This window comes from Amblyomma mixtum, chromosome 1, assembly GCF_055824585.1.
Source record: "Amblyomma mixtum isolate Tamu chromosome 1, ASM5582458v1, whole genome shotgun sequence".
NCBI classification, from domain to species: Eukaryota; Metazoa; Arthropoda; class Arachnida; order Ixodida; family Ixodidae; genus Amblyomma; species Amblyomma mixtum.
In genome coordinates, this window is record NC_143012.1 from 23,176,819 (window position 1) to 23,189,398 (window position 12,580).

At 45.6% G+C, this 12,580-nt stretch overlaps 3 protein-coding genes across 5 annotated transcripts in view; 2 read left to right on the forward strand and 1 right to left on the reverse strand.

Annotated features, from left to right (window-relative positions):
* LOC149365714 (putative RNA-binding protein 46) overlaps positions 1-12,580 on the reverse strand; it is a 378,374-nt gene that overhangs the window by 335,025 nt on the left and 30,769 nt on the right. The gene's annotated exons all lie outside the window — the stretch shown is intronic.
* The window catches only part of LOC149365724 (uncharacterized), a 161,090-nt gene that overhangs the window by 1,465 nt on the left and 147,045 nt on the right, over positions 1-12,580 (forward strand). The window lies entirely within an intron of this gene.
* On the forward strand, positions 1,209-3,523 carry LOC149365725 (uncharacterized). Its single transcript, XM_089545380.1, has one exon. It carries the CDS (start codon positions 1,241-1,243, stop codon positions 3,521-3,523), a length of 2,283 nt encoding a protein of 760 aa, XP_089401506.1. The 5' UTR covers positions 1,209-1,240.

Sequence of the window (12,580 nt, forward strand, 5' to 3'; positions counted from 1 at the left end):
ACCGAGTCAGAGAGTGGACTAACCACGTGATTCGTCTCAGTGAATTTCAAACTGCAACGAGGCAGTTCCACCAGAAATAACGGACTACCCGCTCGGCAGCGTGTGAGAAGATTTTGCGTACATACTAGGTTTAACCAAATTAAACCATCAGCAATTTTATTGCTAAAGCAATACTACTTGCACTTTCCCGCCTTTGCCGTGCCGCGGCGGTGACCACCATTGACCTTCATTTGACCTTGATTGCATTAGATTGGATTAGATAGGATTAGATTAGATTGGATTGGACTGGATTGGATTAGATTAGATTAAATTAGATTACATTGGATTGGATTGCATTGGATTGGATTGTATAACAGATGCATCGCCACAAGTCTAACCACAAGCACCACCACCAGCTACACTACCAGCTGAACCATGGCGTAGCTACGGATATTGCTTTCGCAATTACCAGGCTTAACCAAGCTAAGCCACAGCGAATTTTTTTACTTTTAAATCGTAAGACTTTAATGTACTTAAAGGGGCTACACGTGCGCAAGCGTGTGTTTTGAGAGGTTGGCTTCTGGTTTCCATGGGAACTGGTTGCCATGGAAATGGCGCATGCGCAGATGTAACTTGCGCCCGATACGGCGAAATACTCCGCAGATAGCGTAGTGAAGCTTTCGCTTCAAAAAAGGCTCATGACAGGTTCGCCGTGGAGGAAGGGGAAGCTAATCACGATTTCTAAATTACACAAGCTGATACGGCTATTCATAACGACCGGCTGCAGCTATCCGCAGATCTGCAGATGCTGTGTTGCAACAAAACCTTTAACAGGCATTCAGTGGTTAGACTACCCACTCGTGTTCAGAGCACTAGTGGCTGTAAACTTCGCCAGCCGATGCATCTAAACTTTTTCCGACTCCGTGGAAAACCTCCGCTCCTCTCACCATATGGCGTATTTTTCCTGCAGCATTAAAATCTCTGAAACTCTCAGTCTTCAAAATATGTGTTTGTTAAAAAATTTTCGAGCGGCAGGCATGAAAGCGTGCCTTGACCTATACCTGAGTGATTTTAAAGAAAATTATGTCTCTACTATGGCCCACATTTAAAGGAAATCGCTACCAACTGCGTAGAAAATTTTATTCCCAACAAAGTAAAGAAAATTGGGAAAATAAATCCATGGACTCCGCGGAAGAAAATGAAGAAAATGAGCTCAGGTAGTGGTTTGCTCAACGGCCACATTCTTTTCTTTCAGACGGAGATGTGCATGAAAACTGGCGCTTTACTTCTGTGGGCTGTGACAACAGCCTGTGGCCTCAGCACGTCAATCAACTGCACCCACATCGCTCCTTACGCAACGCAGCTGCAGCGCTTCAAGCGCTGCAAAGTGACTGTTGAAAACGGATACCTCCACGCCGCATGCACCATTCTTGTAGGGCTGGATGGTTGGGATTATGCTATTACTGCCTTGCCGGTGACGTTGACGATAAAACAGCTGCTCGTGTCTGACAAGCCTGTGTACAACAAAACTCCTCAGGGTAGCATCATCTGCATGTCGCTCCGATCCGTCAAGATTCGAAAATGGGATAAATTTCCGCTAGGAAGGAATCCGAAGTACGACCGATTCCTTACGTACTATGACAGAAATTTTGGCCCCTTCAACATTTACACCATGCTCGTAAACATTCACCAGATGACAATTAAAAGCACGTTCGGCAAGCCTCCGCAAGCCGCTGTCGCCGTCTGCAACGGGACTAAAGCCGTCGGAAGCTGTAACTTTGTTGTCTACGGCTTCATCGACCGTTATAGGTACAAGAATGTGTCTAATCCTCGGATTCTAGATTCATTCATTAAGTTCTGGAATATTGGCTACGTCACTACCGAAGCTGTGAACGTCACGTTCACAGACAAAGTTACTACAATCCCTCTACATCTGTCAAATTATCTCGACATCACTCCTATAAAGCGTTTTTTATTCTATAAGTGTAACTTTGATAGCATCGTAATCCTCGATACACCGCGAATTGAGCGCCTCGAGTTTTTCCACACGCCCATTCAGGACATCTATCCACTTTCGACCCCCCTTCAGAACTATTTCGTCAAGTATGCCTCACTTATCGGCACAAAATTACCCGAAATTCCTGAGGTGATTCTTTCCTTACCGCGGCTAGATACGCTCGACATGTCCTATACCAATGTGCCACGTGACATCAAGTTCCAGTACTGTCCCGGGAAATGTCAACGGAACAGCAGCGCTCAGCGGCTAATTTTGAGTGGAAGCAACCTCAGCTCGTTACCAAATCGTGCCTTTTGCGGATTTCCGCTGCTCAAGAGACTCGAGCTAGAGAACTGTCACATAACTAACATTTCTGGGTCGCCATTTGAATGCTTGGAAAACCTCAACAATCTCTCTATGTCTGGCAACAAGATTACGCATTTGGGCGGAGAAAACGTGAAGGGACTTAGAAAACTTATTTTTCTGAACCTCAATAAAAACCAAATCGTGCACTTCGAAGGCCCGCAAGTATTCTCCACTTTGATGTCCTTAACTCGACTCATACTGTCTCAGAACAAGATTAAAGAACTAAGACTTGGTGCAGTGGAGTATGTGCCTATCGACGAGCTAAATCTTGCGTATAATAGAATATCAAAGTGGAACGGACCTTTATTTACTCGCATGGGTAAACTGAAAACCCTGCTCTTAGACCACAACGTGCTGTCCACAATAAGCGCAGACATGTTGCATGACATCGAAAACGTCAGCTACGTGAACCTCAGCTGGAATCCCTGGGACTGCTCAAGCTGCCAGCTGAAGAACCTTCGTTCCATGCTGCAGAAGCATCCTGCTCAGTGTAGCGACTGCTTTGTCTGCAAACAACCTGAGGAGCACGAGGGAAGGTTCGTTCTCGAGGTGCCCTCGAATGAGGACGACTGTCCGCCGCCCGACTACTACAGAATTTACGGCGTTCCTGCGCTCCTCTCATTTATGGTCACCTCCTTGGTTGGCTACGCCGTTTACAGGAACCGCTGGTACTGCATCTACAGCCTGCTGTACCTCAAAATAGCCATTAAAGCACGTCGAAGACAGACGCACACAGGACGCTTTCTGTGGGACGGCTTCCTCTCGTACCACTCCTCGGACGCCGAGTGGGTGCGAGACGTGCTGCTTCCAAAGCTCGAAGCTTCCATGAAGTTTCGGCTCTGCGTCGCCGACCGGGACTTCATCCCGGGCATCCCAATCGCCGAGAACATCTGCCGGGCCATAACGCAGAGCCGCGTGTCGCTGTTCTTGCTGAGCCGTGAGTTCTGCCGCAGTCGCTGGTGCATGTTTGAGCTGAGCCTGGCGCAGCATCGGCTGTTTGAGAACGACCGCAACGATGGCATGGTGCTCATAAGGAAGAACGACTTGCAAGAGTCTGAGATGAGCTCCATGCTGGCGTACCTCATCAACTCCCGCACCTACATTCAGCGACCGCCCGACGGATCGAGCGAGGCCCTGAACAACCTCTTCTGGCTCCAGGTCCAGGCTGCTCTGCAACAGTAGTCATGCGGCTCCAAACTTTCCTGCTTCAATGTATTGCGGTCTAATGATGTTTAGGTCGTTGCTGGTGGTACTAGCCTTTTATTACACTACTACCCGTGCTGCCATAGCGACATTTTCGATAAATTTTCGACACTGTCAGCAATCTCTCAGAGTCCACACACCGCTGATGATAGATCGCTCCGTTGAGGCCTTACGTGCAGTCCAATCCTGGTATCTCTTAATAAGGGCTTAATAAAATTATAGCATATATGTTAGCGTGTACTCTTTACGGGTTACGCTGCAGCTTTCAATTTATCGCCGGCTATGAATTATTTGCAAGTTACGGTCCACCTCTGCTGTATGTCGCGACTCATTTACAGATTAGGCCGTAACGTTCATCCTACCTTCTGAGTGCGCACAGAGAGTGCAGAAAAACTTTATATGCATACTGCGATTCAGAAGCGCTAGAAAGTGAAGGGCACGCCAAGGCAGTGCTTCAGGAAAGGCAAGAGAAAGAAGCCAATGCTGTAAAATCACTACATGAAACGAGACTTCTTATTTCGCTCCGTGTATAGCAGTAAACACCTTTCTCGCATTTCGAAAAAGCGCTCGTACGACTCTCGGTGACCGCTGAGGGTATAGATCTGATTGCCAGCTTAAGCGTGTTTGTAACTGCACTCTCGTAGAAAACGCATTTCGACGTTCGAAACAGTTTGTTATTGCAGGCCAGTTTCTATATCGCGCCATGTTTGGCCGTCTGATCCTCCGGTTCTATAAGGATAGACAAAGCTTCGTGCAGCTCAAAACGTTCCAATAACCATTGCAAGATGCAGAACACCAGCAATAATTCATATAACCAGAGAAATCAATGTTGACATTAGTTACAATGCATGCCTGAGATATAGAGAGTAAGACAGCTTTAACAGATGATTTTACAGGCAAGCAGTATACACTGATGATGCGTTAGCATAGAGCTCAAGCAGGACAGATTACTGCGCAGTGAAATGGGTAGCTTAGCCGCTGCCCTCATACGTTCTTAGTTTAGATATTTCGAATGGCGGCGAATGTGGAACAGGGGAGAGCCACCGGCCAGCAGCATTTCCCCTCCATCGAAATTCGACCGCCCGTGAAGTAGTTTCTCCGCCGATGGACGACAAGGCTCGTCATGATGAACAGGAGCGAAGGACGGTCCTCCCACTTCTCCTGTACTCGTGATGGACTTATTTCCTTCAGCACGTCTGCGGATTCTGGAAGTGTACGTTGTGTTCTGGTGCATCTTTCCGTCTGTTATACGAACTTTCCTGCGTTCGTTCTTGTCATTTTGCAACCACTCACTGCTTATATATTTTGCACGTGATATGCAATGTATCGAAACTGTGTTTGTTAGTGGTCTGCGCTGCAGCACTAGCCTGTCATTATATTCAGAACGCGCTCCTTTGGTTTACCATCTTCAATAAATTCCTTTGACTTCCAAACACATTTTTAGATATGCATTCGTACTTTTTATGATCTGAATGTACTTCTTTCATGCGCACTGTGTACACAGCCATCAGTTACTGTGTTTGCATAAGTATGCAATCATTGACCTTCTTTGTATGTGTCTAGGAGAAAGGGCGGGGGTCCTTTTTTCAAGTGGGTGCCATATTATTTTTGTGAAGCTATTCTAAAGCCAGACAGTTGAAAATTTCGTGTTAAACTTTTTTCTATACCCAGTAGAGTTGTGGTGGATATACCCGTGTGTGTTATTCGCATCTGTAATAAAGGAGTTCATGGACTGTGGCATTCGCGACGGCTTTTTTTTATTAATATTTTTGAGCTGCTGTCCTATTTTTAAGCTGCGATGGCTTAACTGTGAAAAATGTCAGCAGATAATGGGGACTCGTGGCTTTCACACAAGTGGTGTGACCACAACACTCCTTGAAGTGTGAAGTTCTTGGAGAAACAGACGTAGAAGACGTTCTCGTCTTGAGCACATAGAAAAGTGTGTGAAGTGTTTCTCCTGGAGATTTAAACTACAGTCTCATCGTGGTTCATTTCTGCAATGAGCTGGAAATTATAAAAAATGACAATCTTAGAACGATTACCACTTGGGGGCGATGTCCGCCTGGAAAGCGTGATCTGAAGCGTTCATTGTAATCATCATCATCAGAAGTCCGACTACGCCCACTGCAAGGCATAGAAGTCCTCCATATCCAACAAGTTAACCCTGTCCTTTGCCAGCTGCGGCCGCCCTCTTCCCTCAAACTTCTTAATCTCCTCCTCCCACATAACTTTTTGACGACCCCTGCCATGCTTGCATTCTCTAGGAATCACTCCGTTACCCTTAACGACCGTCGGTGATCTTGTCTTTGCAACACATGCCCCGTCCAAACCCATTTCTTCCTCTTGATTTCGACTAGGACGTCGTTAAACCACGTGTGTTCCCTCCACCATTCTGGCTGCTTCCGGTCGCTTAACGTTACACCAGTCATTTTTCTTTCCATGGCTCGCTGCGTTGTTCTTAATTTGAGCTGAATTCTTTTCATTAGCCGCCACGTTTCGGCCTCATATTTTAGTACCGGTAACATACAGCTGTTGTATATTTTTCTCTTCAGCTATATTGGTAAACTGCTATTCATGACCTGAGAGAACCTGTCATACGCATTCCAGCCTAATCTTTTAGTTATCTCAATCTCGGGATCCAGATCTACGGTCATTACCTGACCTAAGTAGACGTATCACCATACAAATTCCAAGCACCTCACTGCCACTTGTAATTGTAATTGTAATTGCCTTCGGAGACTGTTAAACAGTATTTTGGTTTTCTGCATACCCACCCATCTGCTATGCCAGTCGAACTCATTAATTGATCATGCTTTGCAGTTCGTCTCCAGAGTGGCTTAGCAAGGGATTGTCATCACCGAATCGGAGATTACACGAGTATTCTGCATTAACTCTTATCCCCAGCTGTTCTCAATTCAGGCCTCTGAATACCTCGTGTAAGCAGGCGCTGAAGAGCATTGCCGAGATCATGTGTCCCCGCTTGACGCCCGTCCTTAATAAAATTTTATTAAGGCGAAAGCCTTTAATGTCTCATCGTTGTAAGCAGCAGTTGTCGACAGAAATGTCACGCTTTTCAGTTGGTCGAAACGGTCGTGACGTCACAGTGCGCCAATTTCAAACGGGGCCAATTGTACTTTGGCTAATAACCATGCAACCAATTCAAGGGATCATATAGTGCTGCTCCATGTGGGACTGAGCTTAGTTAATTCCTTAATTACCCAATTAGCCTAATTAGCTTTTCTAGTTAGGCCATATAAATAAATAAAACCGAGTAAGAAATTGGTCGAGCTCGGGAATCAAACCCCGGTCTTCGGAGTGCGAGACGAGCATGCTATCCACTCCGCCATGCCAGCTCGATGGTTTGGAATGAACAAAGGCGCGTCTAGTGAATACGGTGTCTTCGCTCACTCCCATCCTCCTCCCTTTCCTCCCGGCGAGGTTTAGGTGTCCACCGAGGTATGAGAGACAGATACATTTCCTTTCCTCATAAACCAATTTACCGACGAGCGAGGCGTAGAACCAAATGGGCGATGGCGTTTTACTGAATCTATGGAGGACTGTGATAACTCTGCAGCCATTCGATATGTATTCAAGTTGTTTTATATAAGGTTCTTCTGCACCTTTGACTGCGTACAGATTCTCTGCATTCTTTGCATCTTCCTTAGATAGGTCACTTCTGAATATTTTTAGCCACTGTCAAGCTCGTAAAGAGCTTCATAGAAATACAAAGCGAGAAAAGAGGCTAGGTCGCATTGCATTTCAGTACTTTAATGCAGTGAGCATACACACAGGACGCACGTAAAATAACACAAACTTCTCGTAGCGCAGCTATCAATTGAATCTTTATTTTCAAAAAACCATGCATTTCATGTGCAAATAGGAAGGGCCCGCAATCACTAAAAATCCCTGTGCGTGTCAGAAGTTTGTTTCTTTTTTCTTTCTCATTCACCTGTTGTCTGCTGCCTGTTATAAAGCCTAATTTGACAAGTGGTCAACTCTTGACTGTGTGAAAATACAAATTGCTCGTGTGTTGACGATGAATATGCCTGCATAATTCAACGCCTATTCAATCTTTACTGGATCTGGTTTTATGGGGATTAAAGTCCAGTAACGACTCAGGCTATAAGGAAGGCCGTATTGTAGTGCTCAGGATAATTTCAAACTCCCATTGTTCTTCAACGGGCGCTCTTGAGTTCTCCTTGTCGCCTTATGCTCCACTCTTTCCTGAGTTTGGCTAACCCGCCTGGATCCTGAAGTCATTGACTTGATCAGTCAGTGTTCTGTTGGCACAGCGACAAAGCTGTCCCCCGTAAATAAATTTTCACGAGAAAGGATGCAGTATATAACATCTTTAATATATTTTAATAGGGGATTTGAAACTATTAAGAACACCTTCGAATATACTGCCGTCTAGAAGCGGCCATAAATGCTAGCAGGAATGCATGCGAGAGAAAAATCCACTTTCAGATAATTTTTTCCGCCTCGTTTTTGACACCGTCGTCAAGCCTGTTAAGTAAAAAAAATTCAAAACTCGCTCATTCAACTAGGATTATTATGTGCTCAATTCTTTCCATGTTTCTATTCTCAGGTAGAAATGACAAAGTAGCGGAAAAGCGCACTTTACAATTATCTTAACTCTTTCCCGCTAAATGTGGCGTGCAATTCGTGATAATCTCTTCGCATGCACACAAAAGGATGACTATCGGCGATCATTCACAGTTTAATATACGTGCTGTTTATTATTAAGAATCAACGGAAAGTGGGGAAGTGCTGCAGTGAATGCAAGTAATGTCCAGCTGATGTTCATGACGGAAAAACGATCTGGAGTCCGTCTGTTGTCGCTGATGACCTATGAAAACTCATAGATGGAATGCGTTCGGATAAGCGTATGACAATGAGGCAGATTTTATTAAGTCAAACTTCAATACTCCAAGCAAACTTATATTAGCTCTCAGCATATTAAGAAAGCTTGGAGCACTTACGACACTGCACAAACGGAAGGGATCGCTGGCAAGTGGTGCCATAGCACCAACCGGGTCCACATCGCGCACGAAACCACCTCACTTCTTATAAAGGTCACCAGGAATATATTGGAGCATGGCGAAATTTGCCCGGACCTGGCCCCCAGTTATTTTCACTCACTTGTTTACCTAAACGAAACATCTGGCTGGAAAACCTTACGCCCATGGCGAGTTCACAAGAGTCATCAGACAGTTTACACGGCAGGTGAAAGCCTTCAGTGACCACCGCATGCAAAAGGTCATTTAAAGCTGAACAATCATTTGTACTATGGCTGAAATTACACAGGAACATGAAGAAAAGTGCAGCGATTACTGTGAGTTTTGTGGAGTAAAAATTTTGTACAGCCTTGCTTGGATTTGCACCTTTACTTCACGGACGTACTTCCAACAATGGCAGCACCGCTGGGAGAAGCGCGTGTAGTACCAAGCAAACTACTTTGAAGGTTATTAGGTTTCTAATGCTCCAGTTATGCCAGTTTTTTTTCTTCGTCCAAAGGTCGGATACTTTTCTAACAGCTCTCGTACTTTATTCTAGCCTTTGTTTTCCGAAACCCGAAGTGGCCTCCCCAGCTCGATTCATGTGCAGTCTGAAGCACCTCTGCACGCCGGGACTTGAACAGAAAAAAGATGCGTTACCGGCTGCCCCATTATCTTATCCGTGTGGTAGAAAAGCCCATCGACTACCGACATACGAGGGGCGTTCAATAAAGATTTCCCCTGACCCACTTCCTGTGGACGCAGAGCAACGAAACTTTGCAGGTTTATTAGTCTTTCTCTACATAGGTGCCACCCAGGGGCACACACTTCTCCCATCTTTTTATGCGACTGCAAACACCTCGCTTGTAGAAGTCGGCAGGTTGCTCCAAAAGCCATGTTGTGACTTCTGAAATCAGAGTCTCTTCTTCTGGAAAATGCTTACCCTTCAAATATGACTTCATTGTTGGAAAGAGGTTTCAGTCTGATGGTGCGAGGTCGGGTGAATAAGTCGAATAAATTTCAAAGCCGCTGCAGCGTGCTTCTATCTGGGCAACATGTGAGTTGTGAACTGGGGCATTATCTTGCAGAAGGCGGACACCTTTGGTGAGCATGCCACGTCTCTTGCTTTCGATGGCCTCCCGCAATTTCCTCAGCAGTGAAGCATAGTATGCCTCAGTAATCGTGGCACCCATTGCTAGGAAATCCATCAAGACTACTCCGTGCTGGTCCCAAAAGACTGTGAGCATGACCTCGCCCGCCAAGGGTTGGGCGCGTGCCTTCTTTGGAGGCGATGAGTCCAAGTGCTTCCACTGCATCGACTGGACTTTAGACTCCGGACCATAGTGATGGACCCAGCTTTCATCCTTTGTAGTCAGTCTGTTTCAAAAAGTCCTCCTGGTTTCCATGGCACATGGTCAAAAAAGCCTGGGAGCATTCGACTCGTTCCTGCTTTTGGAAAGGTGTGAACAGCCGGGGAATCCAGCTAGCGGATACGTTACGCATATGAAGATGGTCCTGAATAATTTTTTCCATGGGCCCCATACTACCCAAGCAACCACAGATATCCGTCGGACGTACGAGCTAGATCCGAACGTCCTTTCCCGAGATCGGACGTCTATCGGACGTACGAACACAATCCGATTTCGGATATCCGTATTCGTACATCCGCCGGACGTACGGACAGTGTCCACTTTTGTATATCCGCATGAGAGACGAAGTGTACGTCCGAAGGATGTAAGGCCGAGCATTTTCCAAGGCCATGAGTATGGACGTTTTTATTTCACAGAAAATTCGCTTCTTTCGTGTATGTATACTGTTTTATTTGCATCAGTTGGAGGGTTTGACGCGAAGATGTTTGTAAATTGGTGCGATTCCCCTCCTTCCTGCAGTGCAAGAGCCGCCAACGAGCTAAATTTATCTAAGAGGATAAGCAGGTGTTGCAGAATTTTGCAAGAACTCAATGACTAGTTTTATATTTATAAAACTTCTCCAAATTAGTGGAGTTGTGCGACATGTCCACCGTTTTGCTAGCTAAACTTGCCATTGAAACCATTCGTAAGTATCAAAACTCCCGTGCATTCTGCTATCACCATCATCATAGATGTCAGTTCGCGGTCAGTCCAATCCAATCCATCAGTACGGCTCCGTAGCGCTGTTGTTGATTTGTCGCGTAGTGTTGTCGCGCAGAGCTTTATAGCTCTGTTATTATTATGTGTGGCTTTGTTCGGTCTGTGGACGAAATTAGTATGTAACTTAAGCAATTCGAAATATACGGGAAGCGCCTGAAGCTCTTCTGGAACACCGGAATCCCGTACTGCGCCGACCTTAGTTTAAAGAAGGCTTAATGCACATGTGATTGCCTACGAAGGTATGTATCCAGTACACTTCTTGGAACTTGCTTCTAGGACAATGCATGCTCATATAACATTCGTTCACAGGACAGTGGGAGCAGTAAGCGCGAGGAGATGGCTTCCACAAGTGTGTGCTGTTCTCACTTTTGGGAGCCTACATCACACAGCTGCGGGAGCCCTCAACTCGCGCGGCTAATTCCCACTCCTCTTCAAAGTTGCGGGACGGAATATTTTCGCATCTTGTTAATTTTTAAGGCATCGCTAGGTTCACTGTGCCTATATAAAGAGTGACAACGCGCGAAAGGCAGACCATAGGAAGCATGTGTAGTTCGCAGTGGTTCGCAATGGAAGCTTTGCGGCTTTCTGTGCTTCTGTGCTTTCTGTGCTCTTCAAATGTGGCAAGCTTGGGACACACATCCGTAATCTTCCCACCCACAGCATTTCTGAAATAAAAAGAGCGCGGCAAACATCAGTCATGTGAAATAAATGGCACAATGCAGCAGCCCAAGTAAAAACATACTGGAACCAATTAATAGAAGTGTTTAATGCTGCAAGTATAAAAGACAATGCACTTTAACAAACACCTCAATAAGTATAAGGCAATAACAACTCTCACTTTTCCACACCATATTTGACAATGTATCTGTTCTTTATTTATTCTCATGGGCCTTAGGGCACTAACCAGCGCAGCACTGTACGCGACTGTGCACAGAAAGCCGCAAAGCTTCCGTTGCGAACCACTGCGAACTACACGTGCTTCCTATATGGTCTGCCTTTCGCGCGTTGTCACTCTTTATATAGGCACAGTGAACCTAGCGATGCCCTAAAAATTAACAAGATGCTAAAATACTCCGTCCCTCAACTTTGAAGAGGAGTGGGAATCAGCCGCGCGAGTTGAGGGCTCCCGCAGCTGTGTGATGTAGGCTCCCAAAAGTGAGAACAGCACACACTTGTGGAAGCCATCTCCTCGCGCTTACTGCTCCCACTGTCCTGTGAACGAATGTTATATGAGCATGCATTGTTCTAGAAGCAAGTTCCAAGAAGTGTACTGGATACATACCTTCGTAGGCAATCCCATGTGCACTAAGCCTTCTTTAAACCAAGGTCGACGCAGTACGGGATTCCGGTGTTCCACAAGAGCTTCAGGCGCTTCCCGTATCTTTCGAATTGCTTAAGTTACATGCTACTTTCGTCCACAGACCGAACAAAGCCACACATTATAATAACAGAGCTATAAAGCTCTGCGCGACAGCACTACGCAGCAAATCAACAACAGCGCAGCGCTACGGAGCGCCGTACTGATGGATTGGATTGGACTGACCGCGAACTGACATCTATGATGATGGTGATAGCAGAATGCACGGCAGTTTTGATACTTACGAATGATTTCAATGGCAAGTTTAGCTAGCAAAACGGTGGACATGTCGCACAACTCCACTAATTTGGAGAAGTTTTATAAATACAAAACTAGTCATTAGTTCTTGCAAAATTCTGCAGCACCTGCTTCTCCTCTTAGATAAATTTAGCTCGTTGGCGGCTCTTGCACTGCAGGTAGGCGTGGAATCGCACCAATTTACAAACATCTTCGCGTCAAACCCTCCAACTGATGTAAATAAAACAGTATAGACAGTAAAGACTGTATGCACATTTGTAAAATAAAATAAAGTTTGGTTGGTTGGTTGGTTGGA